This window comes from Anas platyrhynchos, chromosome 3, assembly GCF_047663525.1.
Source record: "Anas platyrhynchos isolate ZD024472 breed Pekin duck chromosome 3, IASCAAS_PekinDuck_T2T, whole genome shotgun sequence".
In the NCBI taxonomy this organism is placed as follows: Eukaryota; Metazoa; Chordata; class Aves; order Anseriformes; family Anatidae; genus Anas; species Anas platyrhynchos.
The window spans coordinates 92,908,837-92,926,633 of NC_092589.1; the positions used below are offsets into that span (position 1 = coordinate 92,908,837).

Genomic DNA, 17,797 nt, shown 5'->3' on the forward strand with positions numbered 1-17,797 from the left:
ATCTGTGACTGCGAAGGATGTTTTCCAGGATGAACATAGTTTTAATTGTAGGACTCCAGGATAATTTCTTGAATAACCTTCCATGGGAAGAAGCACACTCTTGAGAATACTTTTCTCAAGAATATCACTTCCCCCATACCAGTGTGGTGTTAACCAAATTCAAGCTGAAATGCCAAGTCAAACTACTGGATCCATGAATATCTGCATCTGAGAGAAGAAGAAATTATTCATAGAGAGTTATTGTTCTGCTATACCATGCATGCGTTCTCAAGTAAATGCATAAATACAGAATGTCACACCACTTTCGTGCAACACCCATATTCGGACAGTCCACACAGCTCCTTCACAGTTGGTTTATTTGTTTTTGTGACCACTGATATTGGTTGTAATTCTTTAAATTGGTGATAAAATGTTAAAGTTAGTTCGATTCTGTTTGTTCAAAATCTAGTTGTAAGAGACTGAAAAGAGCAAGTTGGTTTATGAGTAGGAGAAATAAAGAAGCTTGGTTTCCTATAGATACACCTGTTTCTTGCCCGGTGGTGGCTCTGATGCCTTCTGGCTGTGGGGATTATCGACACGGGAGCACTAGCTCTGGGCTTGGTGGTGGCTGCACGCCAGCTGCCTGTGCTTTGTGCTAGGGGGGGCAGGAGGGAAAGGTTTTACCAGGGCTTGTGAAGTTCTGCTGAGAGCCAGCCCTATTATCCTCAAGGTAAGAGCTGCTCCTGATTTCTACTATAATACTTGATCCTCTCTCTGTCCTTTATGGTACATCTAAAAGGAAAGAAACAACACGGGCTTTAGTGGAAATAGAAGCACACACAGCTGAGTTATTCCTGATTTTATATATATATATGTGTTTTTATACCTTCACTGAATCCTGATTGCACTAAAACATAACAGCTCTCTCCATTACCTGCGTGTTGTTGAGCTAGCCAACAGGCTGAAAAATCTCTTACAGGGAAAGACTGCCAGACAGCAGGAATAAAAGCCTCAGTTCCTCTCACTAAGCTAACAATTAGTAGATCTAGACCTGCAGTGTATTTAATGTCAAAATCCATGTTTGAGCATAACACAGAATCCCTTTTAAGAAACTATTTATACTTTAATAATAAAATTAAATTCCTGCACTAATTGCATTCCATGTGCCTTACCTAATTTAAATGGCTCACTATTAGAAGAACCTGCCCCTCCTGTCCCTGAGTTCAGGGAGTGGCCAGGACTCACCATCTTCTCAACTCTTGGCAGTCAATATATATGTGAACACGTGTAAGGAAATGATTACTTTTAAATGCACAATAATCAACTAGTTTATTAACTGCTTTATGTTCACAATTATGAAAAAAAAAAAGACACTATCAGATAATGCACTCCAATATATATAAACATTCACAGCTCTTGCTGCATGTATAAACTGTTTTTTTTTTTTTTTCCAGAAAATAAGTTGTGTATTTATTGTAAGTAGAAAAATACTTCTTCAAAGAATGAGTGAGAGTGAGCAGAGTCCAAAATTAAAGCAGGTGGTTGAAACATCCGTGATTTTCATGCTCATCTTCATCTGTAGACATTTTCAGTGCTTTTAGTATTAGAATCCCACAGAATAAATGCCTCAGTTTTTATTATGTTCTCATTCTTGTAAACCTTGAATTCAGATAAGCTGTATTACATATATCTTATCCTGATCTTTTTTCTTTTTTTTCTTTTTTTTTTTTAATATTGGATTTTTTTTCCTATTATATAGTAGTACATTTGCATTTTCTGGTTGAATTATTGGTGGAATTCATTTATCAGTGATTTATCAGTGACAGTAGCAGGAGAAGCATTTAATATGCCCCTCTCAGTGGTAAATGCAAACAAGAAATCAGTGGGGATTTTTGAGTGCATTGGGCAAGTTGATGTTTTATATAGCAATCTTTAGTAGTCTTGATTTAAAGAAAACATTTCTATCAGTCAAATTTAAACAGCAGTGGAATATATTAAAAGATGCTTTGGCACAGAACCCTAGCAAGGGTTTTCTAAACCCAGGAAAAGATACTATACCGGGCCCTGATAGATGATTGAGTGCAAAAGAAGCAGAGGAAATTTGGCATCTGACAGTGAGTAGGTAAAACTGGCAATTAAAGCATTGCTCAGAGGCAAGTAACAGCAGTAGAAGTACGTTACCTCACATAAACATAGGGTAACTCACCTTGTAAGAGCATAAATATTGAGTTTTAAGTATTGAAATAAACATATATATTATCTGCACAAATTGCAAACCAGTTTTTCCAGAAACACAGTGTAGTTATAATTGTTCTGGCAATGCAGTTCATAGCCATAATTTACCTGCTCTAGGTGATTCTGGAAAAAAAGTTGAATTGGAAGTGTAGAGACTGACATCTGAAAATAGCTTTCAGTTTGACTGTCAGAATGTAGGCATCAATACAATTGGAATGGAAATCAATGGAAATTGGGAGGTTCACTGTAGGCATTGAGTGTCTTTCATGAATATCATCCTAAAATAATTTCAAAGTAATTCAGGAATTCTTTGAAGTCAACAAGAATAAAGACACGAGTGCTCTCCAAACTGTTATACTGATGGAAAAAAAGAAAAAAAAAAAGTACGTCTGATTTCTATTTATTTTGAAAGAGACTCATTAAAGTTACACTTTTGAAATATGGTTAGAACACAAACCTTTCACTAGCACATACCATATAGTCCCATAGTATATAGTCCTGTTCATAGGCATCTGCTCTTCACAACCTCTTTTATGAATCCACGTGAGTCATCCAAAAGGGACAAATACAGAACTATTTGCCGGTGCTCAGTCGATTTTCTTTTATGTTAAAAATTCAGAATTGCTTAAAGGAAACTTTTTTCCTCCTTCACAAGGGATTTAGGAAAGCATGTGTTTTATGCATTTTACAGTTGTATTTCATGTGACCCATACTCATTGAGATTTCGCTTTTATTACAGAAAAATCATTTAAAAATGTATTGTGTAAAAAAACCTTGTATGTATAGATTTTTTGTTGTTTGTTTCCAACTGTCCTTTTTAACTCTTGAACAGAAAGGAGGAGAACTAAAAATAATAGCAAATGCAGCCAATTGTTCCCTTTTAAGGGGTATACAGGAAGGGTAAATGCAGATCTCACTGCAAACAGCTGACAGAGGTACGTTTTTTTGTGTGAGTCACAGACTGACTTTTCAACCCGAAGGAGTTAAGGATCGAGCTATGGACACAGGTATGAATGATGCATGCATGAGAAAAGGAAGGCTATACGATAACTGCAGGAAAAGGGAAGGAACTTCATGGTTTTTAGGATCTGAATTTCCATATGTTTAAGGCAGCTGACTTACACATATGTGTTTATGCACGTTGAGACTAGAAGTATAGACACTATAAATTACAGGAGCTCTAAAAGAGCCATGTTTCCCTTTCAGAAGAATTTTGCAGTCTACTCATATCTGTAGCTCTGTGTAAGCATGACAAAGGAACAGTAAAGAAGGTTTATTCATAACTGTTGTTTTTCTTTGCTTGAAAGCTGCTTATGGGCTGCACTGGCAACAGTTCTGGATGTTAACCACATTTCATTGTTGTCTAGCACGCCACATTAGAGAGCATTTCAACTTTGAGAGAAAAACATAACTATAATTCTCTGCTAGTCATGCAGCACGGACTTCTCTGACAGAATAAAACATAGGTTCACTGTAGCTGTGGGTATGCTATCTGGAACCAAAGGTGAGGCACATCACAGTGAAATAGCATTGCATCTGGAAACAGAAATTTTGTTTGGGAATCATTTCTCTCTTCTGTCTTTAAGGTATTTCAGCTGAAAAGACAAAATATTTGGAAGAATATGAGACTCATTTGAAAATAAACTAAAACCTTTAAAGTACTCTTTGCAAATATAGAGTAAGTTATTGTATTTAAGGAAAATAATAATAATAAAGCTTATGAATTTTGCTGTGGCTTATGAATTTTGCTGTGGCTGTCCTCCAGGATTCACAGGAATGATTAACCCCATCTTAGAATGTAGAAGAGAGTGATTAACATGGCTCATTAAATACAAAACCTCAAAGAAATGTAGTGTTTGGAGATAAAATGTAGAAATGTTAAGAAAATGAAAGCTGATAAATGTTCAGCATACGAAGAGTAAACTGAAAACACTGCTACTTGCATAGCCTACCTGAGACAGGAGGCTCTAAAAGAGATAGAAGAAATGCATAACAAAAATTTTATCCATTCACCCTGTTTTTACATTCTGTCAGAGTTCACAAAAGTAGGGAAGCATGAATTCTTTACAGTTATGACAGCAAGCATGTCTCTGCTGTGGTAAGTTGCCTGTTTCCATTTAAGAGCAGTGTCTCTTGCCCTCCTGCCATTCACATCTATAAAGAGCCTGACTCTTGTCTCCTCCATGACCTCCTTGTAGGTATTGAAAGGCTGCTGTCATGTCACCCTGAAGCATTCCCCAAAGGCTTCTCATCTTCATCATAAATACCACAGCACTTGTTTTTCCTCTTGTGAAGCTTTTTTGGGTGTGGAAACCTTCGGCAGTGGTTGAAATGCCATCAAGGCACATCATTAAAACTGCACATACCAGTTAGTAAAGAGAAGGTAGTATGCTTCCAGAAAAACTGAGTTCCCATTATCACATGTGATCTAGCTACAAGCATAATTGCAGAGTAAAATGAGAGAATGAAGGAACTGATAACAGCAGTTTAATGTTTGAAATTATTTACAAGTACTGAATTGAAATTATTTAAAAGTATTAAGTGCAAAGCTTGGGTACACTGTAGTTTTGATAAAATATTTAACTATAATTGACAGTAGTTGGAGTCATTGTTTGAAAATCTTCACAAGGGTGCAGAATAATAATCATAAAATGATAGAATGCTTTAGGTTGGAAAGGACCTTTAAAGATCATCTAGTTCCAACCCTCTTGCCCTGGGCAGGGACACCATATTGTATAAAGTATAATTAATAAAATAAGGTACAATATAAAAATAAAAAATAAATTATTGAAGACATAAATTTCAGTTAGAAATGGAAGTCATGCTAGGTGGCTTTATCCACTAAGAGAGACCAGTTCTAAAAACCTCCCCCTTCCTTTTTTCAATTTTCAACTTCAAGATAATTTAACACCAATAAAATATAATTTTTTTCATGTATTTTCAATGTTTGTTAGAAAGTGAAGAAATAAACCCAGAGATAGAGTTTCATAGCAAAGTATTTTAGCTGAGTTTTTCTTCTGCCATTCTAATTATAGGACTGAGGGCATATTTAAAACTTAAAAATGAAATAATTACTTTCAAGGTCATTGCAAAATTATTGCCATCACTAATTTCCCCAAGAATATGTTCCAAAAAAAAAAAAAAAAACATTTGTTGAACTTAAGCATTCTGTAGGTGTTCTTGTAAATTAAAAGAATGCTGTGTAGGAGTACTCATAGGAGAAGGAAATGGCAGGGAGGGCTAATGAAATATAGTGGTGTTTTACCTGACTTACCATCTGCAATTCTTTGCAGTGTTTGTACCTCATCTGAAGTGTCAGTGGTTGAGGTGTCTGTCCTATACCAGCATATTTTGTTGAGTTAAATTCATCATGCTTTACAGTGCTGGCAATCTTTTTGTTATCAGTTTCATGATATGCAAGCCAATCTATAATATCCTGCAAATCAATTTATTTTGCCACAGTTTACAGGATATTGATTCTCACTACAGCTAGCAACTTCTACCTCACGTATAATGGCACTTTCTTGCAGTGCGGTACTGGTACACTTTCAGTCCCTTGGCAGGAAAAATGTCTTTAAGGGATTTATTCCTCTCATCGTAGCAAGCAATGAGGTTGACCAGGGGTGATTTGGCCTTAGTAAACCCATGGTGGCTGCTCCCAGTCACCTGCTTGTCTTTCACATGTTAGGAAATGGCTTCTAAAAGTGTTTGCTCCATAACCTCTCCAGGGAGTGTGGTGAGGCTGACTGGCCTACAGTTCTCTGAATCGTCCTTCTCCAAGACAAGTGTGATGTCTGCCTTCTTCCAGTCATCAAGAGTCTCCACTGACTGCCACGAGCTCTCAAAGATGGCAAAGAACCACCTTGCAGTGACATCAGTCAGCTCCTACAACACCTGTGAACATATGCCATTGCATACCACAGACCTGGCCATGTCCAAGTGGATTATGTCAGGTCTAACTTTCATCTTCAGTTGTGGGTACTGCTTTACTCTGCAAACTGCTGGGAGGGACCTGGGAGACAGGGGGACAAGCCTCAGCAATGAAAACTAGGGCAAACTGAGCACCTCAACCTTTTTCCTACTGTTTTTCACCATGTCCGACTGACACAGTGGGCCCACACAGCCTTTGTTTTGCTATGGACATACTTACAGAAGCCTTTCTTGTTGCCCTTCACATCCTTTGCTAGTTTCAAATCGAGCCTTGTTTTTCCTGACTCCCCATATTCCTGGTCTCATATTCCTTCCAAGCAGTCTGTCTCTGCTTCCAGCTCTGTGTGTTTCCTTTCTTGTGCTCTGAGGAGGATTAGTCAGCTCTCCTGAGCCTCTTTGCCCTCAAGGGCAGTTTCTGATGGGATTCTGCCAGACAGATCTTCAGCGAGACTAAAATATATTCTTCTGAATCCAGGGTTGCAATTCTGCTGTTTATCTTGCTTGCTTCTTTCCTTCTTTTTGTTCTTCATCAAAAAAAAAAAAATTGCAAGTAGGAAATTAATTGTTCATATTTTTCATGAGAGTCCTTCCCACTGGTGCTAATGCCTTTTCTTTGAATGTTATAAGGTATTTCTAATTCAAAGAATAGTAAGTGATACAGAAGATGTGACCATGAAAGGGGAGGAAATGATAGCTTAAATGAGATTGTTTTATCCTAAGGTGGAACATAACAAAACAGAAAAGCAGTAAAAAGGAAGATGTTAACAGGAATCCTTCTGTGACTGAACCCATGCAAGCTGCAGAGTATGCATTAGACATCAGAAATATCCAGACACTGAAGCCCCACCATAAAATAGGATAGGCTAATGAGCATATTACAATCTTTGATTATTTCTGCCTGCCTTTAAAAAAACAGTATCTTCACTTGTCTAACTCAGGTGTTAAATTTGAAGCTTTCTATTCTGAAGCTTAGGCTTCCAAAGCTCACTGGAAGTGAGGAAATCCAGTAGCTACTGGCAAGAATTAATGAAGATCGTCAGTCAACTGGCTTGCAGAACTGTCTGTGTAGATGCTTGCTGTTATGGTTAGGTCTGAAACCTTTTAGCATTCTGATTTTAATGTGAATTCAAGTAAAGATAAAAAAGTGGAGAGCTGTACGTACACAGGGGAACAAGCTACAACCGAAAAGATTTTGTAGGCCAAAGGGCTTTCCTGTTTCTTAGGAAAGCAAATGTTAGACATTCGGAGTTAAAATAAAATGCAATTTCAATTTCTTTCTTTTTTTTTTTTTTTTTTTTTCTTTGAAAGGGTTGGGTGATGAGCACTCTGCTTTAGGACAAATAACAATCTAGGAAGCCAGCTCTGGAGGTCAAATGAAAAAGCTGCATTTAAGTATAGTGGGAGGATTATAAGCAAAGCTTATGTTCTATGAAAAGAGATTGTGTATTGTTACAAATAATGTAGGAATCCTTATAGGTAAAACCACAGGGGTGTTTTTTTAATAGCTATTGTGTGAAGGTATGAAGCCATTTGTGATTCAAGTAGCACATTTTTATTGGTTAAAAAAAAAAAAAAAACTGTAGCCTGCTAAATAGTTTTCAGTGCTTTCTCTCATTAACTCTTTCCATATTTATGGACATAGAGCACTGTTTCAGCAATTTAACTACTGAACTGCTTCCTTTAAAAAGCTTTCTGGTTTGCACCATAAATATATTTCCCATAAGAAGCCAAACTGGCCCTAAATACACCGAACAATGGAGTGTATTGCTTTACAAGGCAGTGTCATTTGTGGCCATAGGAAGACAAAAGGATGTGGATGTCAGGGAGAATAAAGCTTTTTTTTTTTTTTTTTTCTTCTGCAGTGCTCTGTGTACCTATTATAATTATTCATACAAAGCTAAAGGTAGACACCACTAGCTCTTGTTTATTCAGTCCTTCTTGGAATTTAGTAGATGATCCAGTTATGACCTCAGTTACCAGAGCTGTGATATAGCTTCAGGAACCATGAGGAAATAAATGGCTTTGCTTTCTCCCTGTCTTTTTTTATTCTCCCCATAATATACAGATTTTACTTCCCTGTAGAGCTTTCTAGGTGATCAGATGCCTTGCATCAGCAGAACATCAGAGAAGAGACATAATTTTGACCTGCTTTGCTGAACACTGCATACACACCGAAAAAAAAAAAAAAGTTAAGGAATGAGGACTGCAGGAAAGAGATGCTCCCTGCAACTTTGCTGTCCTTCAGCCAAGCTGGTCTCCTAAGTGAAGTCAAGAAAAAGATGTGGTTAGATATCAATATATCAGAAATATGTGGACAAATGAGTGGTTCTATGGGAGGAGCAAAGCCATGTGCAGGGGCATTTAGGGCAAATGGAAAGAGGGGAAGATTTACAGTTCAGGAAGGCACGCAAATAATGGGTGGGGATTGAAAGTAATCCTCTAAAGCTGTGTCTGCAATTTTTAGAGGATTTGTTCTGTTTATAAAATGGAGGGTGTTTTTTTGTGCAGTTTCTTCTTTTTTTTTTTTTTAAATTGAGTTTTCTGAAATTTACAGATATAGGCTGATATTTCAAAACAGAAATTTAAAGATCATATACATTTAAATTTATGAAGTCATCTTTTTCATCACTGGTCATTGACTGGTGCTACTTGACATTTTTTGTTTCTTTTACTGTGTATTATATGTGTACATATAGTACTGGTTTGTTCCCATTTCTTTTTCACATCTTTCTTTAACAGCTTTGGTCAGGATTTTACTACAGATTTGACAACTTGGTTCAGTGTCTCTGAACTCAAATTTGTAAATAGCTTTCTGAAAAGTCATGAAAAGAAAAAAACATATATTTATAGTGATATACAAGAGGGCAATATTGGTAGTTTGTAATTTATTCTAGCAGCACTGATGTTCAGAATTTACACATAACGTATTTGCTATTGGACTCAGTATCCAAACAAACTGAAATTTTGTTTTGGAAAACAGAAATGGGATTTGTTACCTTTAAAGATACTCAAAATCACTCTACAGAATATGCAGTGAAATGTGAGCCAAGTAAAATAGAATCATTCGCTTATTACATGCTATGCATTGTATCTAGGTTCATATTGTTGCACTGATTTTTAACAAAATTGGCGAATTGTTTATACATCTTTAAATTTGTAACAGACTCATAAAGTTGATCAAGCAAGTAATTGTATGTTGTGTGATTCTTCAAGTGAGACTATAGCATATTTCTGCTTGTGCTAAATCAAAATATTATAGTTGTATTAAAAGAAAACTACTAAACAACTAAACTTCTTTTGAGTCATGTGTGGAAGAGGATGCATTTTTTAATTCCTTATGAGCCGATAAATGTAGTGATCTGAGGTTCATTGTAAATATTGGCAAGTAAAAAAGCTAAGTGCATGTATGTGTATATTTGTGCACATGTGTACAGGTGCATATGTGCATGTTGAATACCCTGTTCTTGTGAAAACACAGACTGTGAAAGGGGAAGGGAAACAAAAAATAAATAGGAAGGAAGAAAAAGTAAGAGAAAGAAAGAAAATACCATGTGCAAAATACCATGTGCAAAATACCATGTGCAAAGGCTTTCAAACTCCTTCAATTTTGCATCAAAAACTGTGAATAACTTCTCTTAGCTTATGCAGGAACCAAAGAGTCCGTTGAAAAGATATTTCTGTGCTGGCAGATATGTTCCGAGTGCCATCAGCTTCAGAGCCTTTCCTTTCAGGCACTGATCCTTGTTGCCTGGTTAATATAAAACTTTATGTCCAGTTTTAAAAATTGTCAGCATTAGTCTTTGAAAGAAGAAAAGTAATACAGTTTTTCAGATTCATATCTATCTGCTTGACAGATGTAAAAGAGTAGCCTTTATCTTCACTACCATTAGCAGGATAAGAATGCAGTGAGTAAAGAGGAAAAATGTCTTTGTAGCCTTTTATTATATCTCTCAAAATTCCATTTACAGATTTTAGTTATGCTCGCTATTATGGTGATTCTTACCTGGAATTTCAAGGCTTGCATTTCAACATGCTAAACTTCATCCACTTGGAATTTAAGACCCATGATCCTCATGGACTCCTCCTGTATATTGAACAGAGCCCAGAAACAATAGGACAGTTTTTAATTCAGCTTTTCATCAGACATGGCACCTTACAGGTAAGGCATCAAAATATTCTGCTGAAGGAGATGGAAGTAAAATCTAGGATCTATAACAAATTTTTAATATATATATTTTAATATATATATTTCATTCTGTTTCCTACTATAGAAGATCATACGTGCTATAGAAGTTTTTGAGATTCATTAGTGTTTTAAGGAAAATAATTGTCAAACTTGTCATGTGGTAGGACAAAATCATGTCTGACAGGATTAGTATGTCTTACAAGAGGTGGTGCTTGAATACAACTGAATAGTGATTATAACTGCAATGTCTCATAGAAAATGTACACACTGAAAGACCAAAATAAAAAACAGATTTCTTCTGGTTATTTTATCTTACATACAAAGCCTAAGCTTACTGAACCTGCTCATGTGCAAGTTCATTGAATTTTTTTTTAAGGGAATAAGCTGTGGAACTGAGTGAATTTTGCATAGGAAAATTTACTGTGTAAGGGGAGAGACTAACTTTCTCACCACTTGTGTCTGAGTAGAAACTTTTTACTTGGTCTGTCATGTTAATTCATAATTCCACAGGATTTGCTTGGCTGTTGTGGACAACTAAATAGAAATACATTTGTTTATAGACATTAAGGAATGAAATGTATATTCCAGTAAATCTTTACCTTTTCTGAGAAAGAAATAGAACTTTTATTTGTGAAGAGCTTTAAGAAGATATTAAAAGAGAAGTTACTTTTCTCTTAATGGATCTTTTTTCTTATTATAAATTTCCAAAAGTTGGGCTGTAATTATATTCTTTTACAAGGATAGTGAAATGACTGTTAGGAACAGTGTATTTGCTTCATGTTGTAAAGAACACGATCATTTTAAAAAAGGTATGTAAATTGCAGGTAATAAGGAAAGAAATCAAAATAACTTTTTTCTTTATTTTGTTATATTGTAATTTACTGTGTTTTATTGTGACTATCTTTATCCAGAACAAGCAAGATTAGTTGGGGCAGGGCAAGGTTTAGAAAACGTTGATGGCTTTAAGTCCATCTTACTTGTATTCATGGTAAAGTAATGATGCAGAAAAATATTTTTCTAACATATCATAAACACCATAAAATATGAAAGTACTTTAACTGACAAAAATCTATTCAGAGATCCCAGTGTGCCATGTTAAAACTAATTGAATTCACTTAATCATTCACAAAACCGGTCAATTAAATGTAGATTTAAAGCCCAATGAACAAATGGTTCTAAGCTCACAATCAAGCTACAATTACAAGTAGACAAACCATGAAATCAAGTGCTTGTTCACATTAGTATAGGAAATTAAATGGTGTTCCTAAATGCTCAGGCTTGCATGCTACATTACGTGTTTGGAAGTGTAAGGAGGCCATAAAATGGTAAGTAAAATTCACCCATGGCCAATGTTAATTTCATCTGGGTTGCAGATGGTCAACTTTTTTGCAAATCAGGTCTACAATAATAATACAATCTGATTGCAAAATACACAATGATAAAAGCATTTTCATGCAGGCTAGGAAACATTTATGTGTGCTTGTATATTTCTGCTATGATAGATTTCCTGATCCAGATCTTTAATGAAACATTAGTTTTTCTTGATATGCATGACATCCCTCAGGTTTTTATGCAACCATTCATTCTTTTTAAGTTTCTAAGCCAGTAGCTGTTTAATTATTAGGAATAATGTAAGAAAATCATTTTTCCCATTCTGTAGTACCAGTTTCTATGTGATGAAGCAGCAGAAGTCAAAAACATCACAACTACAGCTAGAGTGGATGATGGACACTGGTATAAAGTGCAAATTAGGTAAGTGTTACACTTTACTGTTGTCTGTGTTTATAATTACCTCAAAGATCATCTAGGTTGGACAGTTAGTTCATTCTAATGGCACTATATCTCATTAGCTGTAAGTGATACCTGAATATGTGCAATGAAATCATGCTACGGCAGCCTAGAATACGACATATCCTTGGAAAGAGTGCTTCAAACTATAGTACAGTTGGACAGTGCTTACCAGATTAGCAATGTGCTTAAAGGGAATACATTTATTTTCCTCTCTATCATGTAGCATAAAAGCACGAGCATTCAGGCAGGGAAGATATTGTGCAGTAGGCCCAAACCTAGTCCAGGAAAAAGCTCAATTCCTGACAGCGAAATGTGACTAATAGAAAAAAAAATGATATGGTAATCCTTGAAACTCAGGGCTGAATTAACTACCATGATGTAAATGCACCTACTTTATGGATTTTTTTTTGTTCAAATCTGTGGTGGCTTTACGTTGTGGGGCAACTGACATCCACTGCAACCCTTCTCTCACTTTTCGTCTTCAAAGGGAAAGGGGGAGAAAATACAATGAAAAGGGCTCAAGGGTTGAGATAAAGACAGGGAGATCACTCAACAATTATCATCTTGGGCAAAACAGACTCAGCACAGGGAGATTGGATAAATTTATTGCCTATTACTAACGAGCTAGAAAAGTGAGAAACAAAGAAAACAAATTAAAAGCACCTTCCCCTATCCACCTTTATCCACCTTTTTCCACCTCCTCCCCCTGAGCAGCACAGGGGAATGGTGAATGATGTCTGCAATCAGTCCCTGACACTTTGTTTCCACCACTCCTTCATGGTCACTCCCTGCCCCTGTTCCATGTGGGGTCCCTCCCACGGGATGCCATCCTTCCCAAACTGAGCCTGCAGGGGCTGCCCACAGGCAGCAGCTCTCAAAAACTGCTCCCACATGGCTCCGTCCCATGGGATCCATCCCCCAGGAGCAAACTGCTCCAGCACGGGTCCCCCACGGGTGGGTGGCAGCTCCCCCCAGACCCCCTGCTCCTGCGTGGGCTCCTCTCCACGGGCTGCAGCTCCGGCCTGGGGCCTTCTCCTGCGGGGGCTCTCCATGGGCTGCAGCCTCCTCCAGGCCACATCCACCTGCTCCACCGGGGGCTCCTCCACGGGCTGCAGCGTGGAGATCTGCTCCGTGTGGGACCCATGGGCTGCAGGGGGACAGCCTGCTCCACCAGGGGCCTCTCCACAGGCCGCAGGGGAACTGCTGCTGCGTGCCTAGAGCACCTCCTGCCCTCCTGCTGCACTGACTGCAGGGCTGCTTCTCACTCCTCTCTCCCAGCTGCAGTTGCACAGCAGGTTTTTTCCCTTTTCTTAAGTCTGCTCTCCCAGAGACAGAAACAACATCGCTTATTGGCTCGGCTCTGGCCAACAGTGGGTCTTAATTGGCCCTTATCTGACATGGGGCAGCTTCTGGATTCTTCTCACAGAGGCCACCACTGTAGCCCCCCACTACCAAAACCTTGCAACGTAAAGCCAATACAAACTCCGTTGAGCAGAAAAGAACTTGAATCTTCAAACCAGTCCATGCCAATAGCTGGAGAGAAAAACAGCCCCATTTTTATTTCCAGTGTTTCTTTTGAGCCGAGAAGGAAGCAGTGAATGGTGAATATTAAAAGACAGCTCAGGTAAGATGAGCTGAACCGATCTGTCATGTTAAAAAAGAGGGAATGTGTAACATTAATGGGATTTAGAATATGTACTGAGTAGTTGTTAATCACTCAGCCCCCTCTAATGGACTGGAAATGGTTTTGGAAATTGTTTTAGAGTTTGAAAACTTAATGTTGCAGATGTCAGAAGGATTTGGTTAGAAGTTGCTTCATCTTGTTTTAATCTAGTGTGTCTTCACATGTGCTCGAGTTAAGCAAATGCATATTCTGAACTGATAAGTATAATATCCACTGCTTCTTTCTACTAAAAAAAATGTATTGTTGACAATTATAGCTAATATGGTCATTCTTGGAACGTGTGTTATTTGTTTTATTACTTTAACATTAGATTTAATCAACTGTGGTATAATAAGGCATAGTAAAACTTAAAATAACTTTGGTGGAAAATTGCAGTAGCTTATTCAACAGCTGCCTAGAGCTTTGCAAACATTATTTAGTCATCACAAAATTGACTTACAGTGAGATAAGAAAGTTAAGTTCTGAATAACGCTACGTGGGAAGTTGGCAAAGCCAGGATGGGAATGTAGGAGTTACTGATTACTGTAACAGTGTATGTGCACAGTGTGGGATCTTCTTTGTTCTGCAGATGTGGAGAATTATGACTAAATATCACGAGTAATAATAATAATTAAAAAATTATATGGTTCTTGTACTAGTTGTTGAAAGAAACTGATCATTCTCATTAAAGTATTCCAAATTCTTTGGAGCCCCTTTGAGGTGGCCCTATGATGGAAAGATTTTTGCCAAATTCCCTAAAAGCAATGCATTTCAGTTACTGAAGTTAAACTTGTGAAGAATATACTGCCTTTATAGTATCATATTAAATGAAAGAAATAGAATCAAAAGTACTGCAGTGTAATACAAGATGAAACACAGTGAAAATTAATGATAATATCTTCCTTTTCTGCTTACAGGAGTGTATTTTACTGCTTACTTTATTCCTCAGAAGTCATTGCTGGTGTGAATAAAAGGAATGTCACACCTTCTAATGTTTGCAAATAAACATGCAGATTACTGTCAGACACTACACTGTATCCAGTTTTCATAGTTCACCAGAATATTCATACTGAAAGTAAAATAGCAGCATTGCTGAAATACATTTTTCATCATGATGGAATATTGTGGCTACAACTGTAACAACTGAATAAAATTAGATACAATAAGAGGACTAGATTTTCATCACAGATCTTGGATATCTTGATAATTTTGGATAGGATATCGCTTTTTTGTCCCAGATAAATCTTTATATACGATGTTGGTTGTTTAAATCAATCATGTTGCCAAGGTTTGCCAGAAAGCAGTGCCCTAAAGCCCTTATTCATATGTAAGCTAGTGCAGTTGTTTAGTAAGTCTAGTTATTAATGAAAATCATTGTGTCTGTTTTACTCGCATATCTGATTGTTTGGGTTTTGTGTTCTTAAGAATGTGAAAATGCAACAGTGAAAATTTGGATATGGACAAAACCTCACAGGGATTGGATTTTTACAGGACACTATGGAGAAAAGAAAACAGTAAAGAGATCCAAGCACTGAGAAGTTTGTTTTAGTTGAGAATACGCAGTTACCTCTGGCAATATGGGGGATTTTCTACCACAGACTTCTTATTCTACCCATTAAAAAACCTCCTTCATTAACTGCTTAATATTTATCTTTTTCAATCTTTGACATCAAAACAAGTTGATAAAGTAGCATGTATTGCAGAAACAGGCCACACTTCATCTGCAATATTAGAAATGTGTCCTTTGCTTGGTCTATTATGCTCCATTTGAACAACAGTCATTTCAGTACGGATAATAATAGTATCTTCATTTCATTCATTAAATTAAATTATTTTTACTTAGATCACAGTTGGCAGTCACTTTAGCAAATCTAGCAGTTTATAAATTGATTATACAGTAGATGTCACTGATACAGCTTCTTTCTTTAAAATGAGTCTACCCAGTTCGTCCTTTTTGTTTATTTGACCCTGACCAGTAGGTTTAGAAAACTGGCATAGAAGCTGCATCAGCCCAGAAATCATCTGCATAGAGTGCATTGTTCTTCTTTAACTCATAATGTTTGTAATTTGAGGTTTTCACTAGTTAACTATAGGGCTTCTGGTGATTGATTGCCTTGGTTTTGAGATGTGGATGTTTTCTGATTCTTCTAGTCAGAAAAGGATCTTTCTAATCATGGCATAATGCAACATATGCTCACTCTGGAGCTTGCACTTTGCTTGTTTGTTGATAGCTTTTCATGAAGGCCTGAAATAATCCATGTGGTGCCAAATACGTTGTATATATTACCCTTCAGAATACACTACAAAGCCCATATCTTCCCTAGGGCTTTCAGACAGGTAAGATAAGCAGATAATAGATAAAATTGTTAGGAAAAAAAAATGCAGACATTGATAGGGAAGCCTGTTTCTTATTGTGTTGAGCTGTGGATCCCTCTGTGTTGTTGCTTTTTCAATGATAAATTCTTATTTGTATTTTATCACAAAGGTGCTGAGCATTGGTCTTAATCTGGAACATAGGAGCATATAGGTGAAGAGGTCATCCCCCTGCTGTTTTGAGTACTGTGTAAATGCAATGTACCCTACTTGATGGAAACATCCCAAATTGGCCATCTCCTCAAAAGCCAGTGTAAGCCACAAGTTACTAACAACAGTGGCCACTAGTTAATTAGAAGTGTGCTCATGCTCTAAGAAGTGTATTATTGGTGTAATATAGCTTCATGCTCTTTGCATTTTCTGGGCCTCTCAGAAGGAAGCTATCAATGGACTTGCATCAGCTGCAAGACACTTTAGGAAATTTAAGACATTTTAGGAGATATAACCTAAAATTTGTCTGCTGACTATCAAAGAGATGAAAGGCAAGAAGTGAAGAATATCCCCCAGAAAGGGTGTTTTGGTACATATCTGAAAGAAAAAAGAAACTGGTTTTGCAACAATAAAGATGAGCTGTTGGCACAAGTAGTTCAAAAAGTAGGAGCCTTTAACTTCTAAGTGTTGAAGATTTCTGTTCCATGGTGACACTGTTATAGCCCACTGACAGAGCATGACTCTGCCACAGAAATGGCGATGCTGGATTGAACCAAGAAAATCAAAGGAGATTCTGATTTATGAACTGTGAGATTAAAAACAGATATGAATAAAAACCACTAAACAGAGGAAAAGTTTTGAAATCTTCATAGGCAGAATGACTGTTTATATATTTTCCAGTTCATTCTGCAACCCCATGCAGTACATTTAGGGAATTAATTTGATTTTAATCGTTTCACAGATAAGTAGAAAGGGAGTTGGGTGAACAACATTCCCTCCTGTGACTAATGGTATTCATTACTTTATCTCATAAATACTTGATAATTTAAATGTAGCTTAAAGTATCTTTCTATTTGGAGGTCAAGTGTTCAAAATAAATAATGGTGCTTCTTAAGAATAAATGTTCAGTCAAAAATGTTTTTCAGGTTATACAATTTTTTGGCCAAGAACCTAATCCTCCATTTCTAATAACTTAGAGCACTATGGAAATAATGACTTTTTAGATGCTGGAGATGAATAACAATGTAAATACAAATACAGCATTTCACTAAAAAATCATCAGAACAATTAAAGTATAATAAACTTAGATAAACAAAGTGCTTTATGCATTGGATGAGTGCTGAGAATGCACTGATAGAATATGGTGCTGAAGGAATGTGAAATGAAATTATACTTACCCAGTTTGTTTTGAGAGTAAGCATTAATTTCTGTTGCTGAAGATTATTTTTGTGTACAGGTACCAGAACTGAGTTTCTTGTACAATGTGTCAAAGCATTTAACTTCTATTAATCTTTGGTATATTCAAAGTACTAGTTTTTAGTGTTTTGACCATTTTTGGTTTTGTTTTTGTTTTCTGAAAAGAGAACATCTTAAACTTTAGTAGAACTGCTTTACTAAAGCCATCAGCTCTTCTTTGAAGTGTCATTATAATAAGAAACAAAACTGTATTTTTATTTCTAGATTCTGAAACTATAATTTTTCCTTACTTT

The 17,797-nt window shown here is 36.6% G+C and overlaps 1 protein-coding gene across 1 annotated transcript in view; it reads left to right on the plus strand.

Annotated features, from left to right (window-relative positions):
* The window catches only part of EYS (eyes shut homolog), a 530,119-nt gene that overhangs the window by 232,801 nt on the left and 279,521 nt on the right, over positions 1 to 17,797 (plus strand). The window contains exons 13-14 of the mRNA XM_072035108.1: positions 10,113 to 10,303; positions 11,991 to 12,082. Coding sequence (XP_071891209.1) covers positions 10,113 to 10,303; positions 11,991 to 12,082 — 283 coding nt within the window. The remainder of the gene's footprint in view (positions 1 to 10,112; positions 10,304 to 11,990; positions 12,083 to 17,797) is intronic.